Source organism: Panicum virgatum, chromosome 4K (assembly GCF_016808335.1).
Source record: "Panicum virgatum strain AP13 chromosome 4K, P.virgatum_v5, whole genome shotgun sequence".
Taxonomy (NCBI): Eukaryota; Viridiplantae; Streptophyta; class Magnoliopsida; order Poales; family Poaceae; genus Panicum; species Panicum virgatum.
In genome coordinates this window covers 29418420-29433047 of record NC_053139.1, presented here as the reverse complement: position 1 = coordinate 29433047, position 14628 = coordinate 29418420, and the positions used below count along the sequence as shown (strand labels likewise).

Genomic DNA, 14628 nt, shown 5'->3' with positions numbered 1-14628 from the left:
CCAAGTCCCGTGTTGATGTCAGAAATAAAGACGAGCATAATATCAGCTTTGCATGTCGCTATGCCTGTGCCTCTCAATGCTTAACAACATAAGGGTTGAGTAGCAAAATAGACTTACTTTTAAGAATAGAAGCAGGCTTAGAAATAGAGCAAGGAATGGTAGAATCGTGTACATTTACGTATAAATTAAAACTGCAGGATAATTAATCCTCAGGCATTTGAGGTTAATACATGCATAGATATGTTCTACCAACTTTCATCTTCGTTGCAAGGACAGGACAATAACTGAGTACATGGTCTTCTCCCTCTCAAGGTGCTTTGCAACATTACGTGTGTATTCTCTGAACAGCTCATCCAGCACGGCTACACCGAAATGGCTCGCAAACAAGGGCCCCATGATTGCTCTGATGCTCTTAGCAACATTCTGGCCACTTTGAAGGCTGTCTTGGACAATATGATCCTCAGAGTCATCGTAAGGATCCCAGTTGGATTCGAACAGTTTGGCAGAGTTGATGTCGAACAGCTCGCTCTTTCTGACCACTGCATTAACTTCATCAACCGATGGGCCGTAAAAGGGGAGATTGAAGGCATCAAGCTTCTCCTCTTGCACAAGGCCCTATGACAATATATGTGGAACTCAACACATATAATTTTATGATAAACTTATCAAAATTTAGAAGCCAAAGATTTTGCTACACAAATTACTAGCGATGTATACATATTATCTACTCTCTAATATTGCTATGTACAAATAAAGACATAAATGATGTCTCCTTTTTTGTTGTTATGACCAAGATTGATGAATCCGGCCCAGGTGGGCTTGGCCGAGGCCCAATAAATTAATGTTGTCCGGACCCAACAGTTCTTAGGCACACCCACTCGGGAAAAGGCTCATCCAAGACTAGTTCACTAGGGAAAGGGTGGCTCTCCCTTTTAAGGTGACTTTCTCCTCCCAAGCTAAGTAAGATGAGATTATTCAGAGGCTTACATGGTCGCCTCTCGACTACAACTGGGTCACTTGGCCTTTTTGTTGCGTCTTTACCAGCGATTAATAGTGGAGGATGTCTTCATAAAAGATTTTCTTCTTATTTTGTACAAAGTGAGTACAGTTATCATATAGGATTACCATGCTGAAAGTCTGAAATCATCTTGTTTTATGTATGTGATACAATAATTATTTTGTACTGCCAACCATTTTCAATTTATTCTGTTGTGCCTTGTGAACGAGAGACTGAATAGATTGTGCAAGTAGCCCACAAGCATGGTTCAGATCTCCTTTATACACATCCTCATTCTTCCTCCCAAGAAACGTCAGCACCATCTGCCCACCAGAGACGAGTTCCTCATGCCGCAGCTTGAGGAAGAGCAACAAGTCTGTCTCGAACAGCTCTTGGTACAGTTTCACCACAGATGACGGTGCAGTCTTTGCAATGTAAATGTTTCCTTTGTTTAGGTAAGGTTTTGCGTTCACATCGAGGCCATCAGGAAGCTGAACAGAAAAACACTAATTTTAGAACGTTAGTGGGTGTAAAAGCTTAAAAGCTGAGAGGTATAGTAGCAACTCTAAACAAACCCGAGAGCGCCAATGGAGACAGTACGACGAGTGAAAGAGATGAACAATTTGGGAGGGGAAAAGCCGAGTGTAGTAGGAACCAGGCAACCCAGCAATGTAAAATTGAGGTGGTGTTCCTCCCTTGTGCTCCGCTGCAATCGACTCCTTGAAGTTTCCAAGTGAACCGAAGATATAGTTGAAGTCGTTTCCGGGTAGATCATTGAGGAAGAATTGGACCTCCAGTTGCTGGTGGTCACTCATGGCTTTGATCACCTCAGAGACGAAGATGAGTGTGTTTTCTCCTGAAGAGCAGCCTAAGTCAGCAACCACCAGTTTTGGAGGGAGCACAGCGGAGCATATTTCTTTCACGGCCTTCTCAAGAACTTGTTCAGTCTCTAACAAAGCTTTTCTCTATATGGTGCACGAAATGAATTATGTCAGAACAGAAGAATCAAATAACAGTAAGTGAGCATCTTTTGTGGATAAAGAGAATTACAAAGAGATTGGACACAAACTTGAAGCCTGGAGTTGCTGCTGTAGCTGCTTTCACTCCCGCCTTTGGCCATATGGAAGTCAGTATCCATCTTCATAGCTAGCCACCGAGAGCTTCAGCTCAGAACCTATTTGCTTTCGTGGAGCAGAGCCGCACAGATTGCAAATGAATCAGTACAGGGCCCTGAATATATATTGGAAAACCCGCGCTTATTAGAACTCTTTCTAATTATTAGTTAAAGTTATTCTCGCCCTTTTAACTTTCTTTTAAATATACATAATAAAAAAATATAACTAGCAAGTTATATCGGTGCTCTAATATCACTAGATGAGATGGTTCCTTTTTTTATAAGAACCACAAACATATTAAAAGAGCAGTAGTTTTATAAATAGACCCTCAGCAGAGGAGCCAATTACGAGTCTTTTACCCATGTGCCATTATAGAAAATATAAATTACCTACGTACCATCAAAATTTTGAAAAGTTTCTCTGTATCTTTGTTCAAAGTTTCTTTTACCTATATGCCACTTCCGTCAATTTTACCTCTAACAGTAGTTAACTTGCAGCGAAAATGACGATTTTGCCCTCAATTGTAAAATGAGGCAGCTTTTCTGTTGTTACTCTTATGCCACTGTACAATTTTTTTTATCAAATTGTACAGTGCACAAGAGTAACAATCTCTAGAAAAGTTGTTGTATTCTACAACTGAGGCTAAAATCGTTATTTCGGCTACAAGTTAACTACTGTTAGAGGTAAAATGACCGAAGTGGCACACATCTTCGAACAAGGGTACAAAAGAACTTTTTAAAATTTTGATGGTGCGTAGATAATTTTAGTTTTTTATAATGATATACAGGTAAAAACTCGCCAATTATATCCCGCTCCTTAACAGTGGCATGCACTTTTAAATGGGTCGTTGTAGCGATTGAGCGCGTCACAGCTGCGGAGCCCCGTCGCCACCGAGTCGCACTACGTGTTTGGCGGTAAGCAGCCGAGCCCAGCTTCTCATGCTCCGATCTCTTCTGCATCCCACGAGCACGTGGGACTACTGGTTCCTGGGCTCTTGGCCAACCACGTGTACTTATTCTCATTACCAAGATTTGCGGATCTGGATAAAATTCGCACCATCCCCTGCCGAAGGAAAAAAAATAGGGAAAATTCGATTCATGCCACCACAACTCTGTGAAATTGGGTGTCATGTTGAAAACCATGCCACTCAATGGCATGATTTTCAACATGAGATCCAATTTCAAGAAATTGGAGTGGCATGGATCCAACTGACCTAAAAAAATAAGCCTCTCACATGGTTTGCTTGCTTACGAGTTTAGGATTCGTTTGGTTACACATGAATTTATTCTGAGCCTGAATTGATAGGGACAATAAGAGATTCATCATAAGTAAAAAAAGAGATTAGAATTTATTCCGGATTGAAAATTAATTTCAACTAAATATACTCATAATAGATATAATAAGAGATCGGAATTAATTCTACGCTTCTTAACTTAGGAATAAATCCCGATCTCATATGACACAATTTCGGTCGTGGTTGACAGGTTTGCAAGGTATGCACATTTCATTCCTCGCCGACATCCCTTTTCTGCCCAAGTGGTTGCTCAAGTAGTGTTTGACAATGTGGTGAAGCTCCATGGCTTGCCTAAGTCCATTGTGTCTGATCGGGATAAAATATTCACCAGCAATTTTCGGACAGCATTGCACAAATTGATGGATATGCAGCTGACATTGAGCGCAGCCTACCATCCACAAACAGATGGCCAAAGTGAAAGGGTCAATCAATGTTTAGAAATGTTCTTAAGATGCTCTGTGTACAATCAACCCAAGAAATGGAAGAAATGACTAGCACAGGCTGAGTTTTGGTACAACACCTCTCACCATTCATCTCTTCATCAGTGCTCCTTATTCAAGGCACTATATATTGGAATTATGGGCTTGGCCTATTTATTCTAATCAATACAATAAAAGAATTTAAAGCCCACTATTAAATGCTAGGAAATCAATTGCTTAATTCCGTACTGGGATTTGAGGAGGATCTCAACTGACTTATAGGGTGGACTTCGTGTACACTACTTCTGAAGCCGGTAAGAGGAGGTCGGTGAATCACATGCGCGCGCGCTCGCTCGCCTCACCGAGCCGGGCCGAGGCCGAGGCCATGGGCGAGGCGCGGTGCACGGCCGGACGTGTTGTGACGTGCAGGTGCAGGTGCGGTGCGACGTGATGTGCTGAGATGAGAAGAACGTTTTGCTGTTAAGAACATTAAAACAGAGAATAAATGTTGACAGTAATGACTGGAGAATCACACCAGTAACTGCCGCTCATCAAAGCTCTTTACGACGTCCAGGTTCGTTGAACCTGAGGCATCTCCACGCCTATATAAACCACCCCTTCCTCCTCTCATCTACACACACTTCAGCACTTGATCCAGGTACTCCTGCTTAGGAGACCTCTCCCTTCTCCCTCTGCTGCTTTCTGCCGTTCCCATCGCTAGTGCTGTGCGCACAGCTCTAGCGAGACCAGGCCTCCGGAATCTCTGCTCGCTGAAGGTCCTGCACGGGACGCGGGCAATTAGGTTTTTGGGGAGCGTCTTGACGCGACTGCTCGCTCCCTGATTGACTACTTCGTCTACTTCCCGGCGTGAACGAACGACTACTTCGTCTGCTTCCTGGTGACCGTTCGTGGGACTGCACTGCGAACCTCTTCCTGCATCGACATCGTTCGGCTACTTCAGGCAAGGCCAGTCGAATAGCATGTCTATTCCAGCTGGTAACGGTGCAACCGGTGCCTCCGGCACTGGTCCCGCCTTGGGGTACACTCTAAACCTATTCTGGTTTAACCTTTTGTTCACGCTTATTAGTAAGAATAACATGAACACATGCACATATCTTATTCACACATTATCACTCATTTATGCCATGAAATTGCTAGTAATATTTGGAATTAAAATATACCGAAAATTGCCTAGTTATCTAACAATCCAAAAACCTGATTTTGTTAATAGGCTTTTGGTATCTAGCTTTGCTGCATCAATCAAACCACCACCTTTTGATGGTTCAAATTACAAATGTTGGCAAGAGCTGCTTATACTATGGTTAACAATATCGAGAGTGATCCATGTAAAAGAGGGTAAGCCTGAACAGTTCACTCCAGAGGAAGAGAGTGTGTTCGATGAGGCTGATACCCTCTTTCGAGGCTTGGTCATTAGTGTTCTCGGTGAAAACCTGGTGGATTCCTATGTCCGGCTGCCAACTGGCAAAGCGTTGTGGGATGCTCTTGAGGCTCAATATGGAGTGTCTGACGCCGGCAGTGAGTTGTATACGATGGAGCAGTTCCTTGAATATAGGATGGTCGAAGACCGTTCTGTGGTGGAACAGGCTCATGGAATACATACTTTGGCAAACGATCTCAAAAATTGTAGCAAAGAGTTCCCATGTGTGTTACCAAATAAGTTTGTGGTCGGAGGTATTATCTCTAAGCTGCCACCTTCTTGGAGGGACTTTGCTACTTCTCTAAAACACAAGGGACATGAGTTCATCATAGATGGACTCATAGGGACTCTTGATGTTGAGGAGAAGGCCAGAGCAAAGGACATACGTGGGAAAGGAGTTGTTGGTGCTTCTAGCGCCAACCTTATTCAGAAGAACAACTCCCACAAGAATAAGAAAAAGCCACCGCAGAACCAACCAAAGACTAAGCAGACAACCACCCTCAAGAAGAAGAAGAAGAAGAAGGGAGCTTGCTATGTGTGCGCTAGTACGGAACACTTTGCTGCAAAGTGTCCGAACCGCAAAGGCAACGACTCCGCCAACATGGTCATTAGCGAGCCTGGAGGAACATCGGGGTACGGTAATTTATTACCTACAGTTCTTTCAGTTTTTTGTTCACCCGAATGGTGGGTTGACACTGGTGCTAATATTCATGTTTGTGCTGATGCTTCTTTGTTTTCTTCTTACCAGGACGGCGGGACTTCCTCCTTGCTGATGGGGAACGGATCGCATGCGTGTGTTCTTGGTGTTGGTACAGTAAATCTGAAGTTTACTTCGGGGAAGACCGTGTAGCTGAAGAACGTGCAGCATGTCCCCACCATCAAGAAGAATCTAGTCAACGGCTCTCTATTGTGTAGAGATGGTTTTAAATTAGTCTTTGAGTCCAATAAATGTATCTTGTCTAAGTTTGGTACTTTTGATGGAAAAGGTTATGAAAGCAGAGGCTTGTTCCGTCTTTCTTTGTCAGATGTTTGTAATAAAGTTGTATACAATGTTATTAACGTTGATGAAACAAATGTTTGGCATTCGAGGCTTTGTCACGTTAATTTTGGTTGTATGATGCGCTTAGCTAATTTGAGTTTAATTCCAAAGTTTACTTTTGTCAAAAAATTCTGTGTCATGTATGTGTTGAATCAAAACAAACTCGCAAGCCTCATAAGGCCGCGGAGGCGAGGAGCTTGGCACCGTTAGAATTAATTCATTCCGATTTGTGCGAAATGAATGGAGTGTTGACAAAAGGTGGTAAAAGATATTTCATGACTTTGATTGATGACAGTACTAGATTTTGTTACATCTATTTGTTGAAGTCAAAAGATGAAGCTTTACACTACTTTAAAATCTATAAAGCTGAAGTAGAAAACCAACTTGAGAGAAAGATCAAAAGAGTTAGGTCAGATCGTGGTAGCGAGTACTTCTCAAATTTATTTACTTTATTCTGCGACGAACATGGTATTATTCATGAGAGGACGCCTCCCTATTCACCTCAGTCAAATGGGGTTGCCAAAAGAAAGAACCACACTCTAACGGATTTGGTTAACGCCATGTTAGATACAGCGGGACTTTCCAAGGAATGGTGGGTGAGGCTATATTGACTGCATGTCATGTCTTAAATCGTGTTCCTATAAAGAATAAAGAGATAACACCATTCGAGGAATGGGAGAAGAAAATGCCAACACTTTACTTCCGTACATGGGGTTGTTTGGCAAAAAATGAGTGTGCCAATAACCAAGAAAAGTAAGCTTGGACCTAAAATTGTGGATTGTATCTTTCTAGGTTATGCTATTCACAGGTTGGGTATAGATTTTTAATAGTGAAATCTGGAGTACCTGACATGCATGTTGGTACTATAATGGAGTCCAGAGATGCTACATTTTTTGAAAATATTTTTCCCATGAGAGATGAAACAAGTTCATCTAGGCAAGAGTTCATCGAGGATGATAGCTCTGCCGTGCCGATAGAACATAATGAACATACACTTGTGGAAAATCCTGAGGAGGATAACAGTGATGCTCCGAGAAAGAGCAAGATACAAAGGGCTGTAAAGTCTGTTGGTGATGATTTCATTGTATACCTCATAGATGATACACCCAGAACCATTGAAGAGGCATATTCATCTCCTGATGCTGACTATTGGAAGAAAGCAGTGAGGAGTGAGATGGATTCTATTATGTCTAATGGAACCTGGGTGGTCGTTGAACGTCCTTATGTATGTAAACCGGTTGGATGCAAGTGGGTGTTCAAGAAAAAGCTTAGGCCAGATGGTACTATTGAAAAGTACAAGGCTAGTCTTGTGGCCAAGGGTTATACCCAAAAAGAAGGAGAAGATTTCTTTGACACTTATTCACCAGTTGCCCGATTGACCACAATTCGAGTGTTATTTTCCCTGGCAGCCTCTTATGGTCTTTTCGTTCTTCAGATGGACGTTAAGACGGCTTTCCTCAATGGAGAGTTAGAAGAGGAGATCTATATGAATCAGCCGGATGGGTTTGTATCAAAGGGTCAAGAAGGAATGGTTTGTAAGTTGTTGAAATCTTTATATGGTCTCAAGCAAGCGCCTAAGCAGTGGCATGAAAAATTCAATAGAACTTTGATGTCTGTTGTCTTTGTTGTGAACGAAGCTGACAAATGTGTGTACTATCGCTATGGTGGGGCTGAAGGAGTGATTTTGTGCTTGTATGTGGATGACATACTGATCTTTGGCACTAGCCTTAATGTGATTAAGGAAGCCAAATAGTTTTTATCTCAAAGTTTTGAGATGAAGGATCTGGGAAAAGCTGATGTTATCCTTAATATAAAGCTGGTAAAAGAGAGCAATAGTGGGGTGATTCTTACACAGTCTCACTATGTGGAGAAAGTGTTAAGTCGCTTTGGTTATAGCGACTATAAACCTGTCTCAACACCATATGATGCCAGTTTAATTCTGAGGAAGAACAAAAGGATAATGCGAGATCAGCTGAGATATTCTCAGATCATTGGTTCATTAATGTATTTAGCTAGTGCTACAAGACCTGACATCTCGTTTGCTGTAAGCAAACTGAGCCGGTTTATTTCAAACCCGGGAGATGATCATTGGAAGGCTCTTGAAAGAGTAATGCACTATCTAAAGGGGACAATGAACTATGAAATTCACTACACCGGGTACCCAAGGGTACTAGAAGGGTATAGTGATTCAAACTGGATTTTTGATGCTGATGAGATAAGGCCACAAGTGGATATGTGTTTACACTTGGTGGTGGAGCTGTTTCCTGGAAGTCTTGCAAGCAGACCATCTTAATGAGGTAAACTATGGAAGCAGAACTCACAGCATTAGATACCGCCACTATTGAGGCTGAGTGGCTTCGTGAGCTCCTTATGGACTTGCCGATAGTTGAAAAACCGATACCGGCAATTCTAATGAACTGTGACAATCAAACGGTGATTGTCAAGGTGAACAGTTCAAAGGATAACATGAAGTCATCTAGACATGTGAAAAGGCGGTTGAAATCTATCAGAAAATTGAGAAACTCCGGAGTTATATCCCTGGACTATGTTCAGACGGCTAAAAATCTGGCAGATCAGTTTACAAAGGGTCTTTCACGAAATGTGATAGACAATGCATCTATGGAATTGGGCTTGAGACCCACGTGAGTCATTCTATAGTGGAAACCTGTCCTATGTGATCGGAGATCCCGTGAATTAGGATGGTCAAACAAACTAAAGTCTGACTGAGAGAAGAGTACCTTTGTTAAAAGGGCTCATACCGTGTATAAGGTGCATTTCTCTTCTAATCTGTACGGCAGGTTGGTCTATACCTTAATGTGTTCCAGGTGGTTTCTTTAAAATAAATGAGTTGTTTTCTTGAAACAAAGATGTTGTCCTACAGAACATCTGAAAGGAACGCACCTATATGAGTCTAACTACTTGTCATGGTCTATGAGAACTGGGTATTCTCTAGAAACTCATGAAGGGCCTGGAGTATGACTTATAAGCTCCAAACCGCGGGGATGCTTTTGCAGCCTAGTACCAGTGTAGGGCTCTGGTCAAACTTGTTTGCACAAGACTGTCAATTCAAGGCATAGTCCATTGTACAGTTGTGAATAAGTGTAGCTTTTGTCCTATATGGAAGTTCAACTTAACAGTCTCTGTCAAATACTGGTATATCAATGAGGGCATTTCTAGTGTGGCTTGAATTTCTTGGTGGGGATTGTTGGAATTATGGGCTTGGCCCATTTATTCTAATCAATACAATAAAAGAATTTAAAGCCCACTATTAAATGCTAGGGAATCAATTGCTTAATTCCGTACCGGGATTTGAGAAGGATCTCAACCGACTTATAGGGTGGACTTCGTGTACACCACTTGTGAAGCCGGTAAGAGGAGGTCGGTGAACCACACGCGCGCGCTCTCTCGCCTCACCGAGCCGGGCCGAGGCCGAGGCTGTGGCCGTGGGCGTGGGGGTGCGCGGCCGGACGTGACGTGCAGGTGCGACATGATGTGCTGAGATGAGAAGAACGTTTTTCTGTTAAGAACATTAAAACAGAGAATAAACGTTGACAGTAATGACTAGAGAATCACACCAGTAACTGCCGCTCAACAAAGCTTTTTACGACGTCCAGGTTCGTTGAACCTGAGGTACCTCCACGCCTATATAAACCACCCCTTCCTCCTCTCATCTACACACACTTCAGCACTTGATCCAGGTACTCCTGCTTAGGAGACCTCTCCCTTCTCCCTCTGCTGCTTTCTGCCGTTCTCATCGCTAGTGCTGCGCGCACAGCTCTAGCGAGAGCAGGCCTCCGGAACCTCTGCTCGCTGAAGGTCCTGCACGGGACGTGGGCAATCAGGTTTTTGGGGAGCGTCTTGACGCGACTGCTCGCTCCCTGATCGACTACTTCGTCTACTTCCCGGCGTGAATGAACGACTACTTCGTCTGCTTCCTGGTGACCGTTCGTTGGACTGCACTACGAACCTCTTCCTGCATCGACATCGTTCAACTACTTCAGGCAAGACCAGTCGAATAGCATGTCTATTCCAGCTGGTAACGGCGCAACCGGTGCCTCCGGCACTGGTCCCGTCTTGGGGTACACTCTAAACCTATTCTGATTTAACCTTTTGTTCACGCTTATTAGTTAGAATAACATAAACACATGCACATATCTTATTCACACATTATCACTCATTTATGCCATGAAATTGCTAGTAATATTTGGAATTAAAATATACCGAAAATTGCCTAGTTATCTGACACTATATGGTTATGATCCAAATATTGTTGCTGTTCCTTCTCTCAGTACTACAGATGATCCATCAGTAACTGACTGGGTACAGGAGAGGGACGCACATAATGAGATGCTCAAGGCCAACCTACTGTGTGCTCAAAACAGAATCAAGAATCAGGCTGACAAGAGAAGAACTGATAGGGAGTTTCAGCAGGGAGCAGCAGGTACACTATGCCCAAAGTTCACTAGTCAATCGACCATATCCCAAGTTGGCTCTGAAGTTTTTCGGTCCATATACAATTTTGGAACGAATTGGCAAAGCAGCATATAGACTTGATCTGCCTAAAGATGCAAAGATCCATCTAGTCTTCCATGTCAGTCAGCTTAAACCATTCACACCTGACTACACGCCTGTGTTCCACTCTCTACCAACACCAGTTGATCTCACACAGGCTCGTTGAACCTGAGCAGATCCTGGATAGGCGTCTCGTCAAAAAAGGTAACAATGCTATTACCCAGGTTCTCATCAAATGGACTAATCTGCCGGCAGATGCTACTACTTGGGAGGATGCCAATGTTCTGCGCGAGAGATTTCCTGATGCTCTTGCTTGGGGACAAGCAAGTTCTCCAGGGGAGGGTGTTGTCACCAATGAGGAGCAGAAAGCGTCAGAAGGAAATATGCCATCGACTATTGAGTAGTGGGAGTCTGTAATAACGAGTGTATGACGAGTGGGCCCTGGGAGGCCAGTGTGCGTTGTCCTACATAAGCCAATGTTTTATGAGACCTGAACATCATCTATCGTTCCAATATTCAGAATACTGAACTTGGAGTTTTGGCAAGCTGCCAGCTCGGCAGCTCCACTCGAGATCTCCTTGCCCGCTTGTGATTTCTCCTGTTCTTACTCACGCTCCCGGTCGATCTCGCCGGTGAGACAAGGGTAGTTACACAACATCAGTTGCAAGAGCCTTCTCAGCTTGGTATATGCTTGATGTGTGTTCATTTGTCCGAACTACCTAGAATTTTTTCCTGGGTCCGCCGGCTGCCGCCATCATCGTAAGTCGTCACGGCAAAAAGATAAAGATGTATTCCAAGTTCGTTACCCTGCACCTAGAAATATGCGTGCTAACTGTTCCATTTTTTTTGGTAATATTCAACAACAGATAAAAGCACTGGATAATTTTACAAATCTCACACAAGTATTCATCTGATTCAAGAAACTCGACTGGAAACAGAGAGATCCCAATGCTATGGAACAAACGGTTACCTTCAAATTATACTAGAACTAGTACTTTCTTTTCAGGTCCAGCTGGATGCTGAACGTAATCCAATTAAGACAGCCACGAACACGGACTCGAGAACATCACCGCGGCAAACAGAAACTAAACCGAGAGCTCGATCTTGACAGGGAACGACACCGACGACGACGAGTCGCCGTTCTCGACCAGCACCTTGCTCACGCCGGACGGCACGACGGTGTACGCGGTCCTCTCCACGATGCCGAACGCCCTGCACACGTTCAGCGTGAAGGGCACGGTCGCGGTGCCCTTCGCCGGCACCAACACCCTCCGGAACGCCGCCACCTGCTTGATCGGCGCCTGGGCCACCTCCGGCGGCGGCGCCGTGTACACCAGCACCACGTGGGCGCCGTCCCTGCCGCCGGCGTTGGTCACGCTGACGTTGAAGCTGACGGTCTCAGCGCAGGCGTGGCCGTTGACGTCGACGGCCTGGCAGGCCGGCGTGGTGGCCACGCTGGGCTTGTAGCTGAGCCCCTTGCAGTGGCCGCCGGGCACGGGGATCGTGACGGCGCTGCCGTTGGTGCCTGTCTCGTAGAGGAACTTGGTGTAGCTGAGGCCGTAGCCGAAGGGGTAGAGCACCTCCGGGCCGTCGTAGAACTTGTACGTCCTGCCGGGGTACCCCAGCTCCGGCACCGGCCGGAACTCCATGGAAGTCATGGGGATCTGCTGGATGTACTTGTTTTTGTACCATGTCAATGGCAGCCTTCCTCCTGTTCAAACAAAAAAAAAAAGTTAACAGAGCTTTATGTTTCAGTCAGTATTGCAGACAACAAATTCTAGCAGAACATTATAGTCCACAAATAGAGGTATTTTTCCTAATTAATTATAATTAACCTGGATTATATCTTCCGAAGATGACATCGGCAATGGCGTTGCCACCTTCCCCGCCAGGATACCCGGCCCAAAGGATGGCGCCGATCTTGGGGTGGTTCTGCGCAAAGGAGATGTCGATGCCGCCTCCCGACAGGATCACTAGGATGATCGGGTTCGGCGAGGCCGCAGCGAAGTGCAGGATCTCCTGTGTTTGGTTCTTGGGCAGGAGAATGTCCTCCCTGTCGTTGCCCTCCCTCTCGATGTGAAGGTTTATGCCACCCAAGTAGATGGTCGTATTCGCCCTGTGCGAAATCTTCACGTCCTTGCTTATACCTTGGCGCGGCGTGACGTACCGGCATGGTGGTCCTGCGTACGATTCAGATCAGAAGTTGTTGTATGTACATGAGGAGTTAAACTATTATTCTCAAATTAAACGTGCCATCATTATATTTAATAACAAGGCTAAATCATATCGATCGTGCGGTTACAAATAAATAAAAAAAGATTCTTGTTGTCAACTACTACTTGACACACAGCACTGACCTGTGTAGTCCCCGTCCATGACCTTTTCCGGTGCCCGGGCGTGCGGTCCGTGCACGGCGACGGCGAGGATCTTCTTGGCGTCCAGCGGCAGCAGGTCGCCGTGGTTCTTGAGGAGCACGATCCCCTGCCTGGCGCCGTCGAGGGCAAGGCTCTTGTGGTCGTCGGTGCAGATGTCCGTCTCGTTGAGGGCGGCGTACCTCGGGATGTTGTCGAAGTAGCCGAGCCGCATGAGCGTCATGAACTGGTTCCGGAGCGCGTTGTCGATGTCGGACTCGCGCATCTTGCCCTGCGCGACGGCGGCGATGCCGTACACGCTGAGGAAGTCCCTGAGCGGGCGGCCGCCCTCCTGGATCCAGCTCTCGCCGCAGTCGAGGTCGAGCCCCGCCCTGATGGCGGCGGCGCTGGAGTCGGCGCCGGTGAAGTTGAGCCAGGTGGCGTTGTCGGTCATGACGCGGACGGCGTCGCAGTCGGAGACGATGTAGCCGTGGAGCTGCCAGTCGCCGCGGACGGTGCCCGAGAGGAGGCGCGCGTCGGCGCAGGCCGGGACGCCGTTGACGCGGTTGTAGGAGCACATGACGCTGCCGGCGTCGCCCTCGCGGACGCACATCTCGAAGGGGCGGAGGAAGCTCTCGGCCATGTCGCGCTCCGAGACGCGCGCGTTGAAGGTGAAGCGCGTGTGGTTGCGCCAGTCGTCGACGTCGTACGCCGCGTAGTGCTTGCAGCAGGCCGCCGTCTTGATGGGCCGGGCGTAGGGGTCGCCGCCGTCGTGGCCCGGGATGTCCTGCATGCCGCGGACGAAGTTGACGGCGTAGCGGCCGGCGACGAAAGGGTCCTCGCCGGGGGTCTCGAGGGCGCGCCCCCACCGCGGGTCGCGCACCACGTTGATGTTGGGGCTCCAGTACGTCAGCCCGCCCTTGCCGAGGTTGTACATGGCACGCGCCTCCGTCGACACCGCCTGCAGCGCATCGATGAAAAGAACAGATCGTTCATTATTCGTGCAGATCGATCGATTAATGACACCAAATAAATTTAATTTTCTGAAGAATACAGATCAAATCTGCTGACTGCTGTAGATCTCAAATAATCGAAATGATTCAAGCACGTAACGTACGTACCTGGCCAATGGACTTCCAGAGCGTCTCGTTGAAGGAGGCGGCGCTGTTGATGACGTTGGCGAAGACGGTGCCGTTGTTGACGGTGGCGCGGCCGGAGTGGTTCCCGGGCCGGCTGCGGAGGTCGTCGAACAGCGTGGTCGGGCCGGTGCTGGAGAGCCCGTGCAGCGCCTCGGACCACCACTTGTAGGGCGGCAGGCCGACGCGGGGCGCGCCGCGGGAGACGTCGCCGAGGTTGCCGACCTTCTCCTCCACCGTCATCCAGCCGATGAGGTCGCGCACCCGCGCCGCGTACGGCAGCGACGCGTCGCAGTACGGGAACGCCGACATGTTCAGGCCCAGCTC

General features: G+C 46.5%; 2 protein-coding genes across 2 annotated transcripts; both read right to left on the bottom strand.

Annotated features, from left to right (window-relative positions):
- Nucleotides 1–255: 255 nt before the first annotated feature.
- On the bottom strand, nt 256–2194 carry LOC120704764 (anthranilate O-methyltransferase 1-like). Its single transcript, XM_039989305.1, has 4 exons — nt 2067–2194; nt 1573–1962; nt 1216–1488; nt 256–615 (listed from the first exon to the last, which is right to left on the bottom strand). Exons 1-4 carry the CDS (start codon nt 2139–2141, stop codon nt 256–258), a joined length of 1098 nt encoding a protein of 365 aa, XP_039845239.1. The 5' UTR covers nt 2142–2194.
- A 9549-nt stretch (nt 2195–11743) lies between these two features.
- On the bottom strand, nt 11744–14628 carry LOC120704737 (probable beta-D-xylosidase 2). Its single transcript, XM_039989231.1, has 4 exons — nt 14287–14628; nt 13172–14126; nt 12650–12994; nt 11744–12525 (listed from the first exon to the last, which is right to left on the bottom strand). The coding sequence occupies exons 1-4, from the start codon at nt 14611–14613 to the stop codon at nt 11900–11902; spliced, it is 2253 nt and encodes a 750-aa protein (XP_039845165.1). The 5' UTR covers nt 14614–14628; the 3' UTR covers nt 11744–11899.